This window comes from Hyaena hyaena, unplaced genomic scaffold (assembly GCF_003009895.1).
Source record: "Hyaena hyaena isolate Hyena2069 unplaced genomic scaffold, ASM300989v1 scaffold_279, whole genome shotgun sequence".
NCBI lineage: Eukaryota > Metazoa > Chordata > Mammalia > Carnivora > Hyaenidae > Hyaena > Hyaena hyaena.
The window spans coordinates 1582028-1606786 of NW_024080910.1; the positions used below are offsets into that span (position 1 = coordinate 1582028).

The 24759-nt window shown below is 37.1% G+C and overlaps 1 protein-coding gene across 7 annotated transcripts in view; it reads right to left on the reverse strand.

The window, feature by feature from the left end:
* The window catches only part of FAM184A (family with sequence similarity 184 member A), a 121911-nt gene that overhangs the window by 50207 nt on the left and 46945 nt on the right, over positions 1-24759 (reverse strand). For all 7 annotated transcript variants that reach the window (XM_039246051.1, XM_039246048.1, XM_039246045.1 and 4 more), the window contains exons 2-8: positions 22800-23654; positions 21948-22083; positions 20362-20543; positions 17681-17878; positions 14116-14238; positions 3558-3719; positions 443-564 (exon numbers count right to left, since the gene is read on the reverse strand). In XM_039246051.1, coding sequence (XP_039101982.1) covers positions 443-564; positions 3558-3719; positions 14116-14238; positions 17681-17878; positions 20362-20543; positions 21948-22083; positions 22800-23654 — 1778 coding nt within the window. The remainder of the gene's footprint in view (positions 1-442; positions 565-3557; positions 3720-14115; positions 14239-17680; positions 17879-20361; positions 20544-21947; positions 22084-22799; positions 23655-24759) is intronic.

Consider the following 24759-nt stretch of genomic DNA (forward strand, 5'->3'; position numbering starts at 1 on the left):
TGGTAACTTACCTATGATCATTGATTTGTCAGTTATCAATGGCATAAGAGGTACTAGAATAAGATTTCTGACTTGAGATTAGTATTTTATATTAAAAAAATAAAATCAGAAAAAGTACTGAAACAGAAAAAAAGAATTCCATTTTCTCTGCATCTAATCATTAAAAAATTCATTAAAAATACTGTCCCTATGATTTTAACAATAAGACAATATAAGCCATATAACAGAAAAGCATCTTTGCGCATCTGTATTTTTTTTTTTTGAGAGAGAGAACGAGAGAGAGACAGATAGACAGACAGAATCTGAAGCTCGATGTGGGGCTCAAACTCATGAACTATGAGATCATGACCTGAGCAGAGGTGAGATGTTTGACTGACTGAGGCACACAGGTGCCCCTGCACATCTATACTGATAAGATTACATCACAGAGTAAAAAATGTACCTAAGGTTTTCAGTCCATTTTATTTCTAAGTCATGGGCCATTCTGTCCACTCTGAGCTTCTCTTCCTCTTTCATGACAGCAAGTATTTCTTCATGCTGTTGTCTTTCTTGTTCTAGCTCACCCTGAAAAATAAAAATTTTTCAATGAAAACAAGGGTTCAAAAGCAAAGACATTGCTGGTTATTTCAAATAAACAGAGTGCTTGCATTGTAACTTTTAAATTCTTACAGCACAATAACTGATAGTGCCATTTATAACAATTACTCAAGATTTTCTGACAGTATATAGCACACATTTTATATTTTAAATGTCCTTGTGCAAACTATGTTTTATCAAGACTTATAATTTTACAAATCATTTAAAATGGCTTGAAGTTAGTATAATTAATCTCTTTTTCAATGTTTATTTCCTATGAGACAGAGAGAGCTAGGTAGGGCAGAGAGATGGAGAGAGAGAATCCCAAGCAGGCTCAGTGCTATCAGTGAGATCATGAGATCATGACCTGAACCAACATCAAGAATCGGACGCTTAACTGACTGAGCCACCTGGGTACCCCAATTATCTTAACTAAACTTTCCATATCATGGGTACCTATTATCTTCATATATATACACATTACATAGATACACTCTTTAAATTCATTCATACTTGTAATCAAAAGTCTGCTATTTATTCAAAGCTGAAGCATTATAGGTATACTTCACTGACATAATTAAAATAATGATAAGACATGCTGGCTACTATTTTTATCATGTAACTTCAAAACAGTGATCCATGTGTTTAGTGTTATGGAAACATAATATGATACATATGAAACCCCTGTAGAGTAGCATGCATCAAGTGGCTCTCTGGAGCCTAGAGCTAGACATGACCTGTGTGGACGACACTGGCCACCACCAGTCCTGACCAGCAGTGGAGCTGTTCTCTGGCTACAACAGATGACGGTGCTTCCTTCTGTTCTAGCAATGTCCCTTTCTGGATCACCCACTACTCATAGCATGTGTGGTGACACTGCTGATGGGCATATCCAGAGTAATGGGAGAGAAGCAAGTCAATGCTGAAACCGCCATTCTGCATGGGTGACCCGGCTCATGGCAGGGAGTTCTGAAAACTGGACTCGGCCACCTTAGCCAACTATCTTTTTCACTAACTATTCTCCTCTAGGAGCTACTACTTTTCCCACCACAGGCAGCATTAGATGGGGTAGAATTACTTAGGAAGTATTTCTTTTACTGAATGCAAAGTACTTTATTAGACACTACTGGGGAAAGAAAAGAGGTAAAGAAGATACTTGCTCTTTTTTTTTTCCAAGTGTTTTCACATCCATCAGTCCATGGGATCGTCATAACAACATGGGGGAGGTTACAGGTGAGGAAACAGGCTCAGCAAGATGGAGTAATAGCAGAAATTATAAGCTCCAAACTACAGGTTTACAAATATTAAACTCATACTATCATCATTGTCATCAGCCTTTCACTCCTTTTTTCTCAACCATGGCCTAAGATGTCTTAAGTGCAGAGAGTCAGGCCTTATCCATGTCTGGATCCCCGACAGGTATCAACCAACAACTTGACATATATTCAGGGATCAATATCCATTCTATGATGGGTTCATTTATATAATACACAATAGAAACTCAGCAGGGAGGAGGGGAAAAAACTCACATCCAGAGAAAACACCTGCCATTAAGGAGCTTACCTAAGGTTGCAGTAAGTTGTGATGCAGCATCTGTATTTTCTCAATTAAAATTGTTCAGTGGAACAAATAAATGGACACTTGCTAAGGTTTTGCTTACAATATTTAGTATATTCCACTACTTGATAGAAGAGTAATATGAGCAAGGACCTTAGAGAAATGAAACTGATTCCAATACTAAGCTAAAAACATTAAATTTGAAATAATATTAATAAAAGGCAATGTTTCCTGAGTGCTTACTATTTTACTATGCACTGTGCTATAAATGGTTTTTTACCTCATTTAATTATTACAGTAGTGGTGTGAAGTGTATTATTACCCCTCACCACTCCTGCAATGTGCAGATGAGTGAATTGGGGCTTAGAACAAGTAACTTGCCCAAGTGACACACTAAGTGATGGATCAAGAAATCACACCCAGCCAATCTGACTTCAGAGCCCACACTCTAAATCACCTCTCTGCAGGAAAAGTAAGAACTCTCTGGATACTATACCCTTTGTTGTTATGGGGTCTTTTCTCTACTTTCTGAGATAATCTAAATATATGCTTTGCTCCATGAGAATGGAAGAGCACACAGCCTTTCGAAATTTGTAGGTGACAGAGCATTGTTTAGTTGCTACACATGAGAGTTTGAACGCTTACCAATAAAAGAACTGTGCATCTTGATTGTCATGGGTTGAATTGTGATCCTGAAGAGATATGTGGAAATCCTAACCCCTGTATCTCAGAGTGTGACCTTATTTGGAAATAGTGTCAGTGAAGATGTAATTCATTAAGAGGAGGTCATATTGGAGTAGGGTGAGCCCCTAGTCCTATGTAATGCAGAGCCTCATAAGAAGATGTGGGGACAAAAGGGGGTAGCCCGGGTGGCTCAGCTGGTTGAGTGTCTGACTCTAGATTTTGGCTCAGGTCATGATCCCAGGATTGTGGGATTGAGCCCTGGATAAGGCTACATGCCTAGTGTGGAGCCTGCTTAAGATTCTCTCCCTCTCTCTCTCTCCCCCCACCCTGCCCCTTCCCCTTCTTGAGCCCTTTCTCTAAAAAATTAAAAAAAAAAAAAAAGTAAGAAGAAGATGTGAGGACACAGGAAGAATGCCATTGAACACGGAGGAGGAAACTGAAATGTGACACAAGCCAAGGAAGGCCGGGGGCTACTGGGAGCTGGAAAAGGTGAGGAAGGACCTGCCCTTCTAGGATGAAAAGGAAGAATGGCCCTGAGAACAACACCTTGATTTTGGACTTTCAGCCTCCAGATTGTGAGAGGATAAATTCCTGCTGTTTTAAGCCACTTAGTCTTAGTACTTTGCTAGGAAAGCCCTACAAAACTAATACACTATATACAAGGTCTGTTTACAAGAGACAAAGTGATTAAATTATATTTTTACCTTGCTGATGTTTAGAGTATAGGAGTATAAAATTACCTCAACATTTAATAAAGCATCCTTGGTCTCCTTCAGCCTGCCTTTAGTCAAATCGAGCTCATTTTGAAGCCTTTCCTGGGAGTCCTGGAGACTAGCAATGAGTCCTTCTGCAGAGCCAAGACCTTGTTCGCTTTTCCTTACCAGATCTTGGAGGCGGCCAATCTGCAAGTAAATACAGTACTTTTAATCTACCTCACTGTTATCGACTAGTAAAATAGCCATGTTTGTTTTCTGGGTCTTTTCTTTAGTGGTAGTTTTACTGAAAGGGTCTGTTTTGATGAACGTGGAAGAAGCAGCACTTAAATAATCATGACAGCTTTATCTGTGGTTTCTTGCAAAGACCTCCATGTTTATGATTTCCTTTCTTCGTCACAACCATGTAAATGGGTGGATAATTCAAGCCCTTGTTTTAACAAAGAGAATTCCTCGTTCTATCAAAGGAACTGAAACAAGATGATTATTTCAAAGACAGAGGAAAAAAGGTATTTTTTTAGATGAAAAAGTACTTTTAATATTGCTCTTTAAAATTCATAAAATGAGCTGGGAAGCTTCCATTTTTTCTGTATTCTGAAATATTTTCACAGTTAAGATTTATCTGTTTAAAAAATTTTTTAAGTTTATTTACTTTGAGGTGGGGGAGGATCAGAGAGGGTGGGAAAGAGAATGGGAAGCAGGCTCCACACTGCAGCATGACCCAGATGAGAGACTTGATCCCACAAATCATGAAATCACCACCTGAGTCAAAATCAAGCCTCGGACCCTTGGGGCATTGGGTGGCTCAGTCTGTTAAGCCTCCGACTTTGGCTCAGGTCTTTTCAAATCCAGAATGGAGAAGGAGTACACGAGAGTGGGGAAGAATTTGAGATGGAGGAGGAAATCAGTAAATGCAAGTGGAAGGGCCTTAATTTGCTCATCAGAGCCCTGCTTTCAGATCTCAGGTGCCAGGATGACTTCTCAGCCTCAAGAAAACAAAAGTTTTCTAACAGTTAATGCATATCTTGCCCTTTCACCCTCTATTAAGCCAAATTTAACAGCTTTCATATATAAAGTCTTTCCTTTGGTAAAGAATGGCTTATTCTACATCTTCAAAAACAATTTGAGGAGTGCCTGGATGGCTGTTGGTTAAGCGTCTGACTTCAGCTCAGGTCATGATCTTGCAGTTCATGGATTTGAGACCTGCATCAGGCTCTGTGCTGACAGCTCAGAGTCTGGAGCCTGCTTCAGATTCTGTGTCTCCCTCTCTCTATGCCCCTCCCCTGCTTGCTCTGTCTCTCAAAAATGAATAAACATTAACAAAAAAAAAAAAAAAAAAAGACTTGGTCCTTTAACCAACTGAGCCAACCACCTAGGAGCCTCTCTGTTTCTTAAAAATTTTAATGAAATTCATCCATTAAAATCCTCTGGGGCTAGTGCCTCTCTAGATACATGTTGAGAGTCCGTATTTCATGGTTATAATTAGTTTGGCCAGGTTAATAAACTACTCTGAATCATTTCAGAAATTTAAAATTTTATACAAAGACATCTTTTTTCCTAATTTAAAAAATTTAATAGAATATTTACATATGATATTCATTTCATGTTTTAACATTTTCTCTGTCACTGAATTTATGCCCCCTTTCTCTAGTCAATCTAGCTTATTTGTATCTTCTCTACATTTTGTGTTGATCTGGCTGCCAAAAATTTTTTGTTTCATAATCCAGATAATTTTCAAATGAGTAAGAGTTATATGTACAAGTGGAATACATGAAAAAATCCAAATGGGTGTCTGGATGGCTCGGACAGTTAAGTGTCCGACTCTTGGTTTCAGCTCAGGTCATGATCGCACAGTTTGTGAGATCGAACCCCACAGTGAACTCTGTGCTGACAGCGCAGAGCCTGCTTCAGATTCTCTCTTCCCCTCTCTCTCTGTCCCTCCCCTGCTCTAATGCTCTCTCTCAAAAATAAATTACAAAAAAAGAAAATACTTATAATAGTATTGTAGTTATTACCATAAAGAATAGAGATCTGTTCACGAAAATAAGTATATAATTAGAATTAACATACTTACATAGACAAAAATCTTAAAATGCTGCAAAACTAAACATTAGAAATAAATAATAACTTTCTATGGCTCACCAAGGCATTATAGCTTACAAACCAGTATCATTCTACTTACACTAATCTTCATACCCATACTGCCTTTCATCTTTCTTACATCATTCTTACATCTGGCAAATTTACACCCACCTTTCAAAGACGACCTCTCATACCACATTTAAAAATTCTCCAATATCACATTCTCTAGAGCTTCTATGAACACTTATGGCAGAGAATTACTCCCTTCTCTGAACTTTAAAAATACATTGTATTTATCATCAAATCATAATAGCCACTTAAAACTGTGAGTTCCTTAACATTTTGTCAAAGTATCCCTACCAACTAGAAGATATCATGCAGTCAATAAATGTTTCCCAAATCATAAAATATAGGCAAATATTACTGACATCACGGGACTGTAATTCCAACTTTTCTGGAGACCAATTTAGTAATAAATAAGACTTACAACATTATTCTTACTCTTTGACCCAGTAATTTCATTGAGGGCAAGAGCTACACAAAAAGGAAATAACTTTTAAAAGTGAACAAAAGTATTAATAGAACTGATAGTTTACCCAATTACCAGTAAAAATAAGACCCTGATAAACGAGGTTCAGAAAAGTCTCTAATACCCCAGGCTCCTCAGGGTTTCAGGGCTCATGGCTGAAATGTGCCTTGGTTGAACTGGACTTAGGAAACGGCAATCCTGCTATTCTGGCCACGGCCTTTGCATGACAACCCTTTCCCCTCAAGTAAAAGGTGGCAACTCCTTAAAATTATTACTATTTATAATAAAATATTTAAAATATTAAATGCTCAACAAAGAAAATGCTTAAGCAACTATGGTAAAGATATATAATGGAACATTATATGAATATTTTAAAGGACTAACATGTAGACACAATTAAATGTAAATATTTATATGGAATAAAGTTCTATAAATCAAATACACAAAGTATTTTGAATATAGACTGCAACCATACTAAAATGCATATGTACATATTAGATACCATTAGAAAATCTGGAATTCTGGAAACATTTCTCATGTTCTTACCTTTTTTTTTGGGGGGGGGTAAAACTGCTTAAGTTCATAAAGAGCAATACTCAAAACTTTGGCACCTACCAATCAGGGCCTTTGACAGGAATATATTATAGATATTCCATAACAGAGTTCAGAAACTCAATCCTTGTTCTCTAAATCATGGCAATGAATATCCTGTTTGTTTTCTATTACCTAAATGCTACTGTACCCACTATAGGAGCCAGAAAAATGAGTTATTTGTGTGTTGCAGTAGGCTGAATTCTAATATGACCCCTCACTGCCCCTCACTTTCCCTAGTATCTAGGCATATAATGGCATATTGCTTCCATAACTGCATTATGTTATTTAGCAAATGGGATCTTGTAGATGTAATTAAGATCCTTAACTGTAGTTGACTTTAAGCTTATCCAAAAAGACTACTCTAGGTGGGTCTGACATAATCGGTGAGCCCTTAGGAGAAACCAGAGAAATTCAAAGCACAGAGGTTTTCTTGATAGCCTTGAACAAGTAAAGTGCTATGTTATGAGAGGAGGCAGCCATGCAGCAAGGGCTTAAGGGGCTTTTAGAAGTAGAGAGCAATTTCCAGCTAAAAGCTAGCAAGAAAACATGGACCTCACTTATATAGCCACAAAGTAATGAATTCAGACAACAATCAGTAAGCTTAAAAAAGTATCCTGTGCCTCACATGGGACTGAAGTATGGCTATCACCTTGATTTCAGCCATCTGAGATCCTGAACCATACATGGACTCCTGACCCACAACACCATGAGGTAATAAACGTGTGCTGTGTGTGAAGCCACTAAGATTTTAATAATCTGTTACACAGCAATAGAAAACTAATATTCTTATTTATTTTTATTAAACTAAGTTGACTTAGTTTTCAATGATGAGTTTTATTCATTCAACAAATATTTCATTTACAAATACTGATTCCTATGTGTCAGGCAGTATATCAACTGTGCTACATTTTATAATAAATAAATCCCAATGTTTTTTATTTTAACAAAACACTGAACTATGTATATGCTTAAAAGCATATACAGAAGAAGAAATCTACAACTTACATCAGAACATTTAAAAAGTCTGTAATAGATTTTAGTGACCAGTCTCGTATTTTGTCTTCAAAGGTGATCCCAAATAACATTTGATAGGATAACAGGATTATCCTCCACCTGAGATTTTAGACTCACTAGCGTCCCTTAATATCTTAATAACAATTTTGGCATTCATGAATTTATCACTGAAATCCATAGTTGACCTACTTATGTTTTACGGTTTTATTAATTCTAAGAGTATAAAGATCTATCTTATGAAGATAATACATTATTTTTTTCTAAAACAATCACTCTCAGTCTTTTTAAAAAAATTTTTTTTATGTTTTTATTTATTTCTAGGAGAGAGAGAGAGAGACAGAGAGCAAGCAGGGGAGGGTCAGAGAGAGAGGGAGTCACAGACTGAAACAGGCTCCAGGCTCCGAGCTGGCAGTCAGCACAGAGCCTGACGCGGGGATCGAACCCACGAACCGCGAGATCATGACCTAAGCAAAAGTTGGACGCTTAACCAACTAAGCCACCCAGGCGCCCCTCTCAGTCTTTATTAAGTACCCCCTAGTTCTTTCCCCCATATTTCCATAGATACATCTACTTTCCAGCAAATAAATGTAAATGGAATAAACTCTCTATTTAAAAGGTACAAACTTTAGGTGTGCCTAAGTGGCTCAGTCAGTTAGGCATCTGACTCTTGATCCAGGCTCAGTTCATGATCTTGCTGTTGTGGGATCAATCCTTATGTTGGGCTCTATGCTGAGCAGGGCCGGAATGGAAATTTCTATCTCCCTCTTTCTTTTGCTCTCCTATGTGCACTCTCTCTGACTCAAAATAAATAAATAAACTTTAAAGTAAAGTAAAATAATAAAATAAAATAAAATGAACTTCAGACTAGATAAAATGCAACTATATGTGGTTGGCAAGAGGCACATGTAACCATGAGGATGCAGAAAAACAAAGACAGTAGATGGAAAAAGATACATCAATCATATCAAACCAAAATAAAGCTGGTTATACAATATCAAATAACACAGACTAAACCAAAAATTATGATTAAGTAGCTAAAACAATTTTATATTTGTATGCACTTAACAAAACTTCTAAATATTTAAAGCAAAACTTAACAGAGTATAAGAAGTAAACAAATCCACCATCAAAGTATCAGTTTTTAGTAAATGATAGATAAAAAAAATAAGTCAAAAAGAACACAGAATATTTGGAACACAGAATATATGAAGAAAATAACTTAAAATCTTGCTTAGTGAACTGGCATACAAGACTACGTTGAAAAATTGGACACATCCAGAATATTACATTTCTTTCATGTATAACAGTACACTTAACAAGTTTCAAAAAATGCTTTCATACAATTTTTAACTATGATGCAGTTAAAGTTACAAAAGCATGTCAACCTCACACAAATCTCCCAGAGAACAGAAAAGGAAATAAGTCTTTCATTTTATGATGCTAAGAGGACCTTGATTTCAAAACTAGGTTACTAGTTTTCAAAAAACTGAAAAGCCCTCGAATACATTAAGGTTAAAGAACATCCTACTAAAGAATGGATGGGTTAACTAGGGAGTTAAAGAAGAATTTTTAAAAAAAAAATGCATGGAAGCAAATGAAAATGAACACACAGCAGTCCAAAATGTGTGGCATGCAGCAAAGGTAGTCCTAAGAGGTAAGTATATTCATGTCCTTTGCCCATTTCTTCACTGGATTATTTATTTTTTGGTGTTTAGTTTGATAAGTTTTTATAGATTTTGGATGCTAACCCTTTATCTGATATGTCATTTGCAAACATCTCCTTCCATTACGTTGGTTGCCTTTTAGTTTTGCTTGTTGTTTCCTTCACTGTGCAGAAGCTTTTTATCTCAATGAGATCCCTACTGTTTTGTTTCCCTTGCCTCCAGAGACATGTTGGGTAAAAAGTTGCTGGTAGAATTCTCCTGGAAAGCCATCTGGCCCTGGACTCTTGCTGTTGGGAGACTTTTGAGTACTGACTCAATTTCTTTACTGGTTATGGATCTGTTCAAGTTTTCTATTTCTTCTTGTTTCAGGGCTTTTTTTTTTTTAATACTTTATTGTCAAGTTGGTTTCCATATAACACCCAGTGCTCATCCCCACAAGTGGGGATGCCCATCACCCCCCTTCTCCTCTTCCCCACCCCCATCAGCCCTCAATTTGTTCTCGGAATTCAAGAGTCTCTCATAATTTGCCTCCCTCCCTCTCCCCAACTATTTTCCCCTTCTTCTCCCACATGGTCCTCTGTTAAATTCCTCCTAATCCACCTATACGTGCAAACATATGTATCTGTCCTTCTCTGTTCTTGTTTCAGTTTGGTAGTTTATATGTTTCTAGGAAATTGTGCATTTCTTCCAGATTGCCCAATTTGTTGGCATATGATTGCTCATAAGATTCTCTTTTTATTGTTTGTATTTCTGCAGTGTTGTTTCTGATCTCTCCTCTTTCATTTGTGATTTTATTTATTTGGGTACTTTCCTTTTCCTTTTTGATCAGTCTGGCTAGGGGTTTATCAATTTTGTTAATTCTTTCAAAGAATTAGCTCCTGGTTTCATTGATCTCTTCTACTGTTTTCTTGATTTCGATATCATTGATTTCTGCTCTAATCTTATTTCCCTTTTGCTAATGTTTTTGGGCTTTATTTGCTATTCTTTTTCTAGCTCTTTTAGGTAAATGTTTAGGTTGTGTATTTGACAACTTTCTTCCTTCTTAAGGAAGGCCTGGATTGCTATATACTTCCCTCTTATGACTGCCTTTGCTGCCTCCCAGAGGTTTGGGGCTGGCGTGTTGTCATTTTCACTGGCTTCCCTGTACTTTTTGATTTCCTCTTTAACTTCTTAGTTAAGCCATTTATTCTTTGGTAGGATGTTCTTTAATCTCCAAGTATTCATGGCCTTTCCAAATTTTTCCTTGTCATTGATTTCAAGTTTCATAGTGTTTTTGAGGCCCGATTTGTGTCCCTGTATGTGATCTATTCTGGAGAACGTTCCATGTGCACTAGAAAACAATGTATATTCTGCTGCTTTAGGATGAAATATTCTGAATATATCTGTTAAGTCCATCTGGTCCAGTGTGTCATTCAAAGCTATTGTCTTCCTGTTCATTTTCTGCTTAGGTGATCTGTCCATTGCTGTAAGTGGGGTGTTAAGGTCCCCTATGGTTACTGTATTACTATCAATGAGTTTCTTTATGTTTGTGATTAACTTATTTATATATATGGGTTCTGCCACATTGGGGTCATAAATATTTATAATTATTAGATCTTTTTGGTGGATATACGCCTAAATTATAATATAATGCCCTTCTTCATCTCTTGTTACAGTCTTTATTTTAAAATCTAGTTTGTCTGACATAAGTATAGCTACTCCAATTTTCTTTTGATGATCATTGGCATGATAGATGGTTCTCCATCCCTTTACTTTCAATCTGCAGGTGTTTTAGCTCTAAAATGAGTCTCTTATAAGCAGCTATAGATGGGTTTTGTTTTCTTATCCATCCTGATACCCTATGTCTTTTGATTGGAGCATTTAGTCCATTGACACTTAGAGTAAGTACTGAAAGATATGAATTTAGTGCCACTGTGGTGCCTGTAGATTTGGTGTTTCTGGCGATGTTCTTTGGGCCTTTCTAGTCTTTGTTGCTTTTGGTCTTTTTGGTTTTGTTTCATCTTTTCTCCACGCATAGATTCCCTCTTAAAATTTCTTGCAGGGCTGGTTTAGTGGTTGTGAACTCCTTTTTGTTTGTCTGGGAAACTCTTTATTTCTCCTTCTGTTTCAAATGACAGTCTTGCTGGATAAAGAATTTTTAGTTGCATATTTTTCCAATTCAGCATGTGAATTTAGCCTGCCACTCCTTTCTGGCCTGCCAAGATTCTGTGGATAGGTCTGATGCAAACCTGATCTGTTTTCCCTTAAAGGTTAAAGACTTTTTTGCCCTTGCTGCTTTCAGAATTCTTTCCTTGTCTGTATATTTTGTGAATTTGACTATGATATGCCTTGGTGATGGTCGGGTGTTCTTGAATCTAATGGGAGTTCTCTGTCCTTCTTGGATTTTGATGTCTGTGTCCTTCCCCAGAGTAGGAAAGTTTTCTTTTATAATTTGCTCACATAAACCTTCTGCCCCCTTTTCTGTCTCTTCATCTTCTGGGGCTCCTATGATTCGGATGTTATTCCTTTTAATAAGACCTTGAGTTCTCTAAGTCTTGTATCATTCTCTTTTGCCTTTGTTTTCCTCTTTTTTTTCGCTTCATTATTCTCCTTAATTGTGTCTTCTATATCGCTGATTTGCTGCTCTGTTTCATCCATCCTTGTCATGGCATCCATTTGAGATTGCATCTCAGTTATGGCACTTTTTAATTTCGTCCTGACTAGATTTTGCTTTTTTTATTTCCACAGAAGGGGATTATATGCTTTTTCCAACCCCAGATAAGTATTTTTACCATGGTGGTTCTAAATTCTAGTTCAGACATCTTGCTTAGATCCGTGTTGATTAAGCCCCTGGCTGTTATCTTGCTGGTTTTTCTTTTGGGGTCAACTCCTGCTGAGTTCTGTGGCTCAAGTTATGCAGATCATTGTGTTAATCCCCAGTTTCCTAGGTGTGCAACATGGTTTGGTGCTGATCTACCTGTGTTTCAGAGATGTGAGAAACCAAGGGTCTCCATGCTGCTCCACTCCATGCTCTTTCCTCTTGGGGCGTGATTCTAATATGGCAGCAAAACATTACCAGGGTACTAAAGCATAACTGAGAAAGTGTCTAAAAGAAAAATCAATTACATGTTTATTATAGCTCTTCTCAGTGAGATTACAGTGTGTAGATTGGACGAATGCTTAAACCATTTGCAATTGATAGTAGACCCTGGGGGAGCTTCATGAGAAACACAGATGGTCACAAAACTGCCTCCTAATGAGAGTGGGATACTATAACTACAAGGATCATATCCTGCCAAGAAAAGTATGCAAATAGGGAGCAGCAGTAAATTATCTTCAACAAGAGAAGAAAGGCTGACCTAATACAAATTAGCGATCATATCTGCTTTTTAAAAGTTCATTTTATGCCACTTCACTTTCACAAAATACCTACAGTAGTACCTGCTTTTGCTAACAGAAATAATCTGGAGAGATTTCACTTTTACAAAAAAAAAAAAGGCAAAAAGTAAAATAGCATTCAGCATCTCTTTTGCAGTGAACCCTCATAGAGACAGCATGCACCCTAGGAAGTGAGAGGGCGCCACCTAGCTCCTTCCCTGGGAACCACACTCAGCATCCCAGTATCATACTATCACAGCTTTGAACTGTGTCTGTGAGCATCTGTGCAGTTTCTGGATATTTTTTGTGCATCTGTTAGCAAGATGCATCCTCAGGTATCAGAAAAGCATAAAAGAGGTTAGTTTTGGAGTCTTAAAATGCTTAAAATTTTTTCCATATAAATTAATCATAACTGCTTATTGGCTTTACACCATTTCAGCTTACAAAAGGTTTCCCAGGACACTCTACCTATAGATAAGCAGGGAAAACCTGCAACAATCTTAATTCTATCATTCCCAAACACAGTGATTGGTGCCTTCTCTGGATAAATATTTAAAGATAATTAAAGAAGACTGAGTACAAATGATTAGCATGCCCAGGGGCACACCTATTTTGGCGTGATTTCTGTGAACAGCAGCTGAGTGATGAGAAAGCAGGACTTAGAGACTCTTGGGAGAGATGACGCTAGTGAGGCAGGAACAGCTGACAAGAAGAGAAATGTCAAGACAAGAACTTGTCTTAGGGAAAACACTCTACAAGACAAGACTATCCACATGAAGGATGAACTGGAGTGAAAAGAAAAAAAGAACAGGGTGGATATTCTAGGGCATAGGTGAACCTGGGCTACAGAGAGAAAGGAAAAGAACAAACATTAGTAGAATTTTTAAATTGTCTTTACATTTATTTTATTCACAACAGAATTTGTGAATTCACAGAATTTATGACATTCATTTTATACTCTAGTCTTTTCTAAGCTAAACAATACTCTTCTTATAGCATTTAAAAATCACTCTCTGGATCCTATAAAATCTCTTTTTAAAATGGAGATACAGAGTAGAGAATACTAAATCAGTGTTTTACAAAAGGGTGGATACACATCTTCAATTTTCTTTCTTATGGTGACGTTACCCTTTGTTTTCCTTTTCCCTACAAAAGCACCTTGGTCTGACTTTTTGGGTAGTACATTTTTACCTGGTAAGATATAACCAATATATTATGAAACATTCAGCATCAAGCAAAGTGATTATTTTTACTCTAGATATTTTACCATCTCTGGTACAATGTTACCAAATAAGGATGTTACAGATAAGACATAGCACAGGTGATAAGCCTAAAGAATTCTTGCCTCTTGATTGGCTGTATTCAGCTTGTCTTCCAGCTCCTCCTTCAGGTTTTCCAGCATTCGTTGAAGTTGATTTTTATCCTCTTCCAGGTTTAGTTTCTCCTTTTTATATTGTTCCTCCAATTCCTTAGGAAAATACATTGTTAACAATTAACAAAATTGCAAATATTGTATACTTCATAGGCTTCAAGAAAAAGACTACTATTCTGTTTTATATTTTGATACTTTGCTCTTCAAATTAGCCTTATTGTTAATTAATAATATTGGAGTTATTAGTCAACCTAATTAATTGTAAGGGCTTAGATTCTATCATTCTGAATCATTTATGATGTGGTTAAATAATTAGTTTTTAAAAATAACAAGAATATTTGACTGGTCTAGATTAAGCTGAGTCAATAACAGAAATGTGGAAACAAGTGATAATTTGGGGAGATAAAGAAAAATTCTCTTTCTTGAATACAGAATTCTTTTATATTTATATAAAAAAAACAAAACCCAGTAATATTTCTGGAACATGGGAACATAATCAAGAATTACCAAGTACAAAATTAAGGCATCTAAAGAAACAATGCCAGTAAAACTCATACTTACTGAAGAACACTACTATCTGGCATACCACTTGGGATGTATACTTGGGAAACACAGTTATTAACACATGGAGGCCTGCCCTTAATAAGCTCAAGGTAACAAGCAATTAAAGAATATGTGATTAAAATTAAATGTCCATAGGGACTACAGGGGTACATGGATGGAGAACTGGTAAGTTCTAGCTTAGGGAGGAAACCTTCGCAGAGAATGCAATTCCCAAGTAGAGTTTGAAGGAATACACCAGTAAGGAAAGGTGGTGAAGGAAGAGGAAATATGACATGTTGGGCAAAAGAAACCCATGCAAAAAACCATGAAGGTACAAAAAAGCCTGGTATGTTACAAGCAGTTCAAGGGGAAGGTGATAAGAGTAATAAATGGGGTTCTGTGGCACTCCCAAGATAAACTTCCAGTTTGCTGATTTGCTGGGATGACCCACAGGACTCAGAATATTGTTGTCCTCACAGCTATAATTTATTATACAGCAAAAGGATACTAAGCACAATCAGCAAAGGAAAAAGGCATATAGGATGCAAAGTCTACAGGAATCCAGGTACAAGCTTCCAAGAATCCTCTCACACAGGACTCTCCAGCAACTTGTCAATAATGTGAAATGCTGTCTTCTGGGAAAGGTCATGAGAGACTCAGTGCCCAGGATTTTTATTGCGGGCTAATCACGTAGGCATCCCTTGACTAGCATGTGCCAAACATCCAGACTTCATGAATGAAAGTAAATGTTCAGCATAAACCATATTGTTTACATAAACACCCTAAGCTCATGAGCTATTGTTATCAGGGAATGGTGGAAACCTTCCCAAAATTCAAATTCCCAGATACTAGCATGGGACAACCTTGCACCATGCCTTTCTAAGGAAGCCAGCTTTAGGCCTGCAATGGTAACTCTTTTCTGCATGGATTCTCTATATATTCACTTTCAAATGGCGTGTGTAAACTCAAGTTATGAAAGAAAATATAATCCTTTTTGATAACTAAGTTATAAAGAATGGAGAGGTCACCTTTAGGTAAATGTTCTTTAAAAGATAATGTGACATGAGGCACCTAGGTGGCTAAGTCAAGTAAACAGCCGACTTCAGCTCAGGTCATGACCTCACAGCTCATGAGTTCAAGCCCTGATCAGACTCTGTGCTGACAGCTCACAGCCTGGAGCCTGCTTCAGATTCTGTGTCTCCGTCTCTATCTTCCCTCCCCTGCTCATACTCTGTCTCTGTTTCTCAAAAATAAACATTTAAAAAATAATAGTAAAAAATAATTTAAATAATTCTAAAAGGAGGCTGGTTTGAGGTTAGGCTCAGACATGAGCTAGCTAGGCAAGAGAGGAATGAAACAGCAAGTGATAAGTTATTTTGAGAAAAGAGAAGGGTATAGATAAAGCTGTCATGAGTTTTAACTACATTCACATAAGGAAATTCATGTCTTGTGTTTTATAGCAACCACATTTTAAAAAAAGACTGCAAGAAATGTAAGTAGCTTAAAGCAGATTTTTAGGTGGCTCAGAAATTGAAATTCAGTGGGCAAGGGTATAATTAGGAGAGAAAGTAATGAGGCAAAAATGATATTGATGAAAGATGCCTAGATTCTAGCACTTAGAAATATAGAGGAATAAAGAGAGGCAAAAAGCAGAACACCTGCAAGTTAAATATCACAATAAGAGAGGAGAAGGCTAAGGTGAACAAGGGATGTAGAAAGGAAAAAGCAGCAACAAAAAACAGCTATGGAAAAGCTTACAGAAGCAGCACTTACCACTGGATACTTCACTGTAAACCCCTGAACAACTGACACACACATATTGAGTCAGTAAGCAAGCACATGTACCACGTAATTAAAGCCGTACAAATTCCTTCTGGAATAGTGAGCTGGCACAGAGAAAATGACAACCACAATTTTGAGAAATAATGTGTCATTAAGTTGGTCTCCAGCTACATAAACACATAGTAGTAAGTTTAGACAGAAATAACATTCTAACAGGAAGTTTTATTTGAATTTTTAATCAAGTTCAAGTATTGAATTTTTTTCCAACTAGTTGTGTCACAAAAGGAAGAGACATAGAGGCAAAGTCCTCAATTCATATCCCACTTCTTCTATATACTAGGTTGGTGGCACCAAATAAGTCATTTAGGTTTATTTAACCTATTTCACCATCTGTATAATAAAAATGACATTAATCCAAGTCTTAAGTGATCAAGAATATACAAGAAAGCTCTTAGTAAACTGTAAAATGCTATTATATAAAACATACAACAACCATCATTGATATATGCCTTTATGTGGTGGTTAAATGCCTTAGAGTTTGACATCTGAAACCTGAGTTCAAGATCTGACTGATTCTTACTAGCTGCATGTGTTTGAAGAAGTGTTTAACTTCTCTGTCCTCCATCTCCTCTTCTGTAAAGTGGGTGCAGAAATTAAACCTATGAGTGTGGCAGGGATTAAGTAAAAAAACAGATGGAAAACACTACTGCAGCACCTGACACACTGCAAGAAATACTAAAAACTAACATTTTTTTATCACTGTATGCTGGGCCATGTCTGAATTCTTAACATTTTATCTCACTTAGCCCTCAAAGGAACATTACAAGATGGATCTTCTCTTCATCTGTCACATGAGGATAGGCATAGCTTTTGAGGCCCAAGATTAGGCAGATAGTAAGCAAGGAGCTCAGTGAAGGCCCAGGTCTGCCAGACACCTTGTTTTTTCTTCTCTATCTCAAGAAGAGACAGTTCAAGATCAAGAGAGTCCTTCTACCGTGGCTCATACAAAGTAGGAATGCCTCCTATCAATTTATACACAGGAGATGTCAAGAATTTTTAAGTATATTACTCTCTGAATCATGATTTGCAGAGTAGATTATAAGACAGCAGCCATAAGAAGAAGCAACTCATTACTCTACAATATGGGTCATGCTGGATCATGACAGAAACCCCTCCAGTTCATGATGCAATGCTAGGTTGATTTTTTACTCACCACTTGAAGTTTTTTCTTATCTCTAATTGCATTACTGTGGACAGCCTCAATTGCCATGTGGTGCTTCCAAGCTAATTCTTCCAAAGTCTTAGAATGAGCCTCATTTAATTGGGCCACCTCCCCTTCCAATCTATTTTGCAGGTTTTTTAGCTCCATCTCATAATATTCTTGCTGAGTTTTCTTTGCTTCATTTACTCTCTAAAATTAAGGCAAATAAAGATCAATAATTACATCTGCTTTTTTCATTACTGCTATTAGTATTCTGAATACTCAATAAATACATAAATTTGAATGAACTGAGTACTACGGGATTTAGACTTTGGACATAAGATTACATCATTGGTGTTCTCAGAAAATGACAGGGTAGCACAGACAAAACAAATAACTTTAACATAAGTAATAAAACAGGCTATTATTAGGTTAGAACAAAGTATGAGTTAGCACATCTGTGAGCTTAAGAGAGAAGGGCTTCTTGTATGTCAAAGCTATACACAAAATGGCTAACCAATTTACCCACTCAGATGATATTATTCATACAATTTCACTGAGTGACAATTACATGCCTTTTAAGCAATCAGTCTGGAAAAAAGGCAAAAGACAATGGCGATATAATTCTATACATTCTGTGAAAGGAGTCTACATCACACATTGTAAGCGTATACAGGAAAGGAGCCTAACCTGGATGGGGTGAGAAAGGTAGGTGTGTGTGTGTGTGTGTGTGTGTGTGTGAGAGAGAGAGAGAGAGAGAGAGAGAGAGAGAGACATACATACATACATACATACATCAGGGAAGGCTTTCCAGAAGAGAAAACATCTGAGCTGCTGATGATACATTCTCTCATTTAATTCTCACAAGCCCATCAGGAAATGAAAGAGGAGAAAATTTCAAACCTAGATATGATGTCAAAAACTTGCATTCAAAACCATTTCCAGCATTTTGAAAATTGAGTGGTAGTCAGCCAGGTGATGAAGTTAGAGTAAGATAGGAAGACCATATAGCTGAGAGGTGTGGATGGAACAACAGATACGAGGCAGACAGAGTGGCAAGGAATGAGGCTCAAAAGGGAGCATGAATCAAATGATGAAAAAGGGTCTTTTATGCTAAGGACTCAGTTTTATTCTGACAGGAATTCTGCAATTTATGTAACTGACATATTTTTAACAACAGTCATGTTAGCAGTAGGCTAGTGAGTTAACCGAGGCAGGGAGAGCACTTAGAAAGCTGTGAGTGAAATCCAGGCAACAATGATCTAAATCTAAACCTAGAATCCCTAAAAGGTATGAAGGGAGATGATGGAATAAAGATACATTAAGGGAGCAGAAAGCCAATAGCACTCAGGAACAAGTAAGCAGGTAATCAATAATGACTGATTTACCAAGCTAGACAGACAGCAGTGCTATTGGTTGAAAAAAGGAGTAAAAAAAAAAAAAAAGTATTTTGGAGGGGAGAAAGTTCTAGGCATACTGATTTGACATGTTTGTGAGAAACCAACATATCTTGTGGGAGTCAGACACACAGGACACAAGTTTAGGGAAAAGGTGGGGCCTAGACCAACAGATTTGGGAGGGATCACTTAACAAGTGACAGCTGATGTTACCAGAATGGATAAGTGTACAGAATGAGTTGAAAATGCTGGGGAACATCAATGGTAAGGGAACAGACAGGGAAGGAAAGCTCACAAACAAGACCACAAGGCCAAGGAGACAGGAGGAAAATGTGGGAGAACATGAAATACCAAAAGAAAAATGTAAATCAGAGAGAAATAAGTAGCACTGATAGATGAAATTCACCAAGTCCAGCAACCAGGATGTCACCAGAGGCTGGGGCAAACACTCATTCTGTGGAGTGGTGGTAAGAGAAGCCACATGGCACTCAGGCAAGGAATGAATGGGAGGTGAGCAATGGGCAAGGAGAACAGAACTATTTTTAACATGGCTGGTTGCTGAGGGAAAGAAAGTGTCCAAAACTCCCACTTGATATTGTAAATATATGAAAAACTGCAATAAACATTCAGTAATTACTCTGCAAACGGTAGGTCTTATTTTTTTAATCTAGAAATTTAATATGTTGGTATATGAATTTTCAGAGCTCAATACTTGCCAAAAGAAATTTCCTACGTGTATATGCAATAATACAGTTCATCAGTACAAAGTCATATGATCAACCACAAATGTATATTCCGCTGAAATAAGAGTTTATTCAGATTCTGGTTGAAATACATTGAAATGTCTTAAGTTCTTACGTTATAAATTGTTAACAATATTTTGAATACATACACAGTAGAGGATAGTCCAGCTTAATACCTTTTTTCCTCAAAATAAAAACAAAAACTTACTAGAATTAAGAAAGGGACTATTATTGGAGTGCCTGGGTGGCTTAGTTGGTTAAGCGTCCGACTCTTGATTTTAGTCAGGTCATGATCGCAGTTTCGTGAGTTTCAGCCCCATGTCAGCTGCTTGGGATTCTCTCTCTTCCTCTCTCTACCCACCTCCCCAACTCTGTCTCTCTCAAAATAAATAAACATTAAAAAAAAAAAAAAGAAACGGACTTACTGTGAAGCAGAAGTAAACACTTTAAATCAAATCTGAAAAAGAGGAAAACTGAACTTTTTTTCTTTTCCTTTTTTTGGCTGTGTGTGTGTGTGTGTGTCGGGGGGGGAGTTAACTCTACTGCTTTTTACCTTCTCCAGTTCCAAAATCTGCTGCTTCTGTTCTTCATCCAGACTCTGAGTTTTGCTTTGCAAAAAAGCTCGCTCTTCTTCAAGCTGAGACAATCTCTCATTGGCCCTTGATTTTTCTGATTCTAGATCTTTAATTGTAACCTCCTGGGTCATTTGAGTCGCTTGAAGCATTCCAATATGACCTACACCCCAAAAAGAAAAGCTGTGCAATTTAAAATTTGTTGCACTGTGGTGTAAAAGTTTATATTTAATGACACAAGTGTACTTAATACCTGAGTGAAATAAATAGTCTGCATGTACAAATAGTACTTCGGTTTCTTCACTGTATAAAATGGAAATATGTACCATGAGAATGCTTCTTATGCAAGTAGAATAATTTAAACTAGGAAAAAGTCTATTTTCACATCACTGCATCACTGATGTTGCTCCGTTTTTTTTTTTGTTTTTTTTTTTTTAAGACTGCAAACTAAACAAGTTGAAGTAGAAGCAACTCAGGGAGGCATGTAAAAGCCTTGAGAGTCAAACAAAGACGATGCGCTGACTAATACGACAGTGCCAAAATTAGTAATTTGTTCTTTGCTAATCTCTTCTTTATTCAAATTCTCATATCATGAGAAAGAAATTTGTATACAGGGAGTAAATATGGTAGTCAGTGGTTTGGTTGAAACTGAATTTGTTTTAGACAAGAAACCTGATAAAGAACTAAGATGGATTAAGTGATAGATAAGGACAGCAAGGTTATCAAAGAATAAATAAATGACACCAAAAAGGGGGGAGGGGCAATAAGAGAGACAGAGAGATGAAAAACAAGCATGAAGAAAAGGTCTCAGAAAGCACACATTAGGGCAGTGGTTCTCAAAGTGGTTCCCAGCAGACCTGGGAACTCTAGCCGGCAGCGAAGGTCATCCCAGACCGGCTGAATCAGAAGCTCTGAGGCTGGAGCCCCGCATCTGTGATTGTACAAGCCCTCTGGGTGATTTTCATACATGCTAAAGTTGAAAAACTACTACTTTTTGGAAAGATCATCTGGGAATTCACAGATGAGCCAATCAAATCAAATGGCATTCTCAAAGAACTACTTCAAATGGCTTCACCTGGCACACTAGGCACTTGGGCAAAATGTTACTTCAGAACTGACATGAATCACCCACCTTCTCTAGTATGGGTTATGAAATGAGAACATTAGCCACATTAGAATGGGCAACTCAGCTTTAGTACGTAAAATGATCCTTATTAATAAGCCAAATGAACTGAGGCACTATAATTCATATATAGTTCCACTAATTTAAATACTTTAAAACATATTTTTTTAAGAACAAAAAGCTTCTTAGAATGCTTCATTGCTTTTAGTGAATGATTTATTGGTGCTAAAACACCTGTTAACTCTTAATTTTTGAATAAAATATATTCTTAAAAATAAGTTATTATGTGCTTATCTTATGATTAAGAAGAAATTAGAGTCCTTTAAAATATTTAGAATCTATATAATGTTAAAGCATGAGAAAAGAAGGCAAATTTTGTCTTGAATTAATATTTTAGTGTTGGTTTTAGCTAAGGAATATACCAAGAACTGTGGTCACACATACTAGCTTTGAGGACAAGGTCTGAAGCTTGTTGTTGTAAACATTCTCTGGCTGCTGCTAGCTCACTTTCCACTTCCTTGTGCTTGCTTAGTAAGTCCATCTCTCCCTCCTTGGCATCATCAAGCTGTTTTTGAAGAACCTAAGAATGATCAAATAGCCATTATGAATATGCAAGGATGATGCTGAGCTAATTAGCTAAGCTAATGATGCTAATTCACTTAAATTAGAAGCAGCAACTTTCTCTTATTCAAAAGTCACAGTTAATAATACCTAGTTTTAAATGTTTTGATTAACACTTACAACTTATCTTCATAAAGCATATGACCCAATCACAAAAGGCCGCTCAGCCTTTTTTAATCCACTCAAATGCTGAACAGATATTAAAAACAGCTATGAAATGTTCTATACCAATAAAACAAAATTTGTAGAGACTTCTTGGCTTTTTTTCAAACATGTGCCATATCTCTATTTAATTCAGGTTTATAAAACAATTTTTTGATCATTGTGCAGACCATTATTAATGAAGGTAAAGGAGAAAACATAATTAAAACTAAAGCCCAATAATTTAACTCTCCCAAATCGCTTGTGAAAAATATTAACACGTTATTTTGATAGAATCCTTTCATTATGAGTAAGGTTTTAAGTTATCTTTATGGGCCTTTAATATCTGAATTTCTAGTAGTAAATAATAACTACAGAGTAGTAAAAATTACTCCCTTATTGATTTTTCTCACAAAGGAAAAGAAGAAAGCAAAATGGGAAAAAAAAGTTAAAGTCATCTAATAGAAAAGAAAATGGCAAAACTGGGGGGGGGGGCAGGGATATCCATATGTTGAAGAGAGAGTCCTTACTTACCTGAACATTGTTCTCAGCTGTAACAAGTGCTATCTGAAGCTTTTGGCATTTGTCCCGAAGACTTCCAGCTTCATCCTGTACCATCTGTAACTCTGTCTTTAATTTTCCTATGGTTTTTCTTAAAATTGCTTCTTGTCCCTGAAATTCTTTCCTAAGATCAGCTTCCTTTTCTTTGCTAGCCTGGAGGCTTTCTGCTGTAAAAAGCTGTGACCTTTTCAAAGTATCAAGCTCATGCTCATAAAAGGACTGAGCTTTATTCAACTTGCCTTCATAATCCTCAATTAGCTTTTTCCGTTCAAGTCTTAGCTCTTCCAGTGTTTTGTTTAAAGTCTCCACCTCCACCCTGTGCAGTTCTTCTGCCTTCTCCTGTCCTTTACTCACTGAGGCACTGTGATCTTGCTGTGACTTCAGCAGCTCTTGGATCTCCCGTCGATGAGCGGTTCGCAAATCTTCCAATGCCAACCGTTTGTCTTTTTCAAACTGTACTTGGAGTTGCCCAAAACTCCGTAATCTTTCCTCAAATTTCCTTCTGATCTCTTCAACTTCTCTAGACATGGTTACTATGCGTTGGACATGCTGGGCTTCTGCACAAAGTTGCATGTCTTCGACTCTGTGCTTATACGCTTCAAATTCTGTCAAAGCCTGCTGCTTCATTTTTATGTGGTCTTCTAATGATGCTTCTAAAACCTGAATCTTCCTCCTCAGGTCTACCTCCTCTGTTACTTTGCTTTTATACTGCAATATTTTTTCTCTTGTTTCTGCAAGAATCTGTTGGATTTCTTCTTCATGAGCATCTTTCAGGGCCTGAATTGCAGATTCATGCTCATCATTTTTAGTATTCAAAGCATATATTACCTGCATAGTTTTAAAAAAGGGAAAGAATTCAGCAAACCATGTTCTTTTCTTACTGGAAGTAAGTAAGTACTGGAAGTGCTTGGTCATTTGGATTGATAGTTTTCAACACACAAAATTGGGTATGGTAAATACTAAGTACTGAAGCTTCATTCATGCATTGTTTTCGATTCATAGATTGATTTACTTAGCCAAGTTTTACCTTAGCACAACTTAAAAGTTGCATCTGCAGGCTCTCCTACAAATGAAACAGTGAGGAGAAGAGAGACAAAGGAGGCCTAGAAGGAGTTTTCCATAGGCCCAGTCTAGTCTGGGGTGAGGATCAGCAGGAAAGCCTCAGTGTATCTGCCCTGCTCTAGTGCTCTGCAGGAGTGGAAGTTCTAGGCCCTAAGTCTTCTTAAAGGCTCTCTCATCTGACTAATATCTGGTATGTTCTAAGTTTAGAAGTTTCCTTTTCTAATTCTCCTATGGTTGGTTTTTAAAGCTGATCCTCTTCTCTCCAAGTTCCTGTGGTCTCCTTACAAACTCCAGTTAGTACTTTTCTGCTCACATATCAAACACTATAGTTTTATTCATTGCCTAATTTTCCCTCTGCATCCAGGCAAGCCAGGTTTCCAGAGGCAGAGTATCCTGGCCACAGGTCTTTACTTTCATTTTAGTCCTTGGATTTTAATGATTCCATTGAGATTTCCCAAACTTTAATACAAACGACAACATACTCCCTTTATATTGATGCTCCTATTCTTGTATGTCCTTTGATACCCTCCAAAATACCACTGTGACCAAACAGTACAATATTCATGACTATTACTTTAGGCTTACAGATGCACCCACTTTCTTCTAAAGTAAAAATAAATGAACACTATATAATCCAACAATCTAGAAGCTAAAAAACAAAACAACAACAAAAAACCCAATCCAGTGTCCTGGAGCTTTGCTCATTTTAATGTGATCTTATTCTGGCTTTACAAATGGATTCTAGCCCCAAAAGCCAGAAACTGCAATTAAGATGCAAAAGTGTTGCAATTTTTGTAGAGAACTGGTTTATGCAGCCTAAGGCAACAGAGACAAACTACCTGGTTCTTCACAGATCCTGGTGATGCCAGAT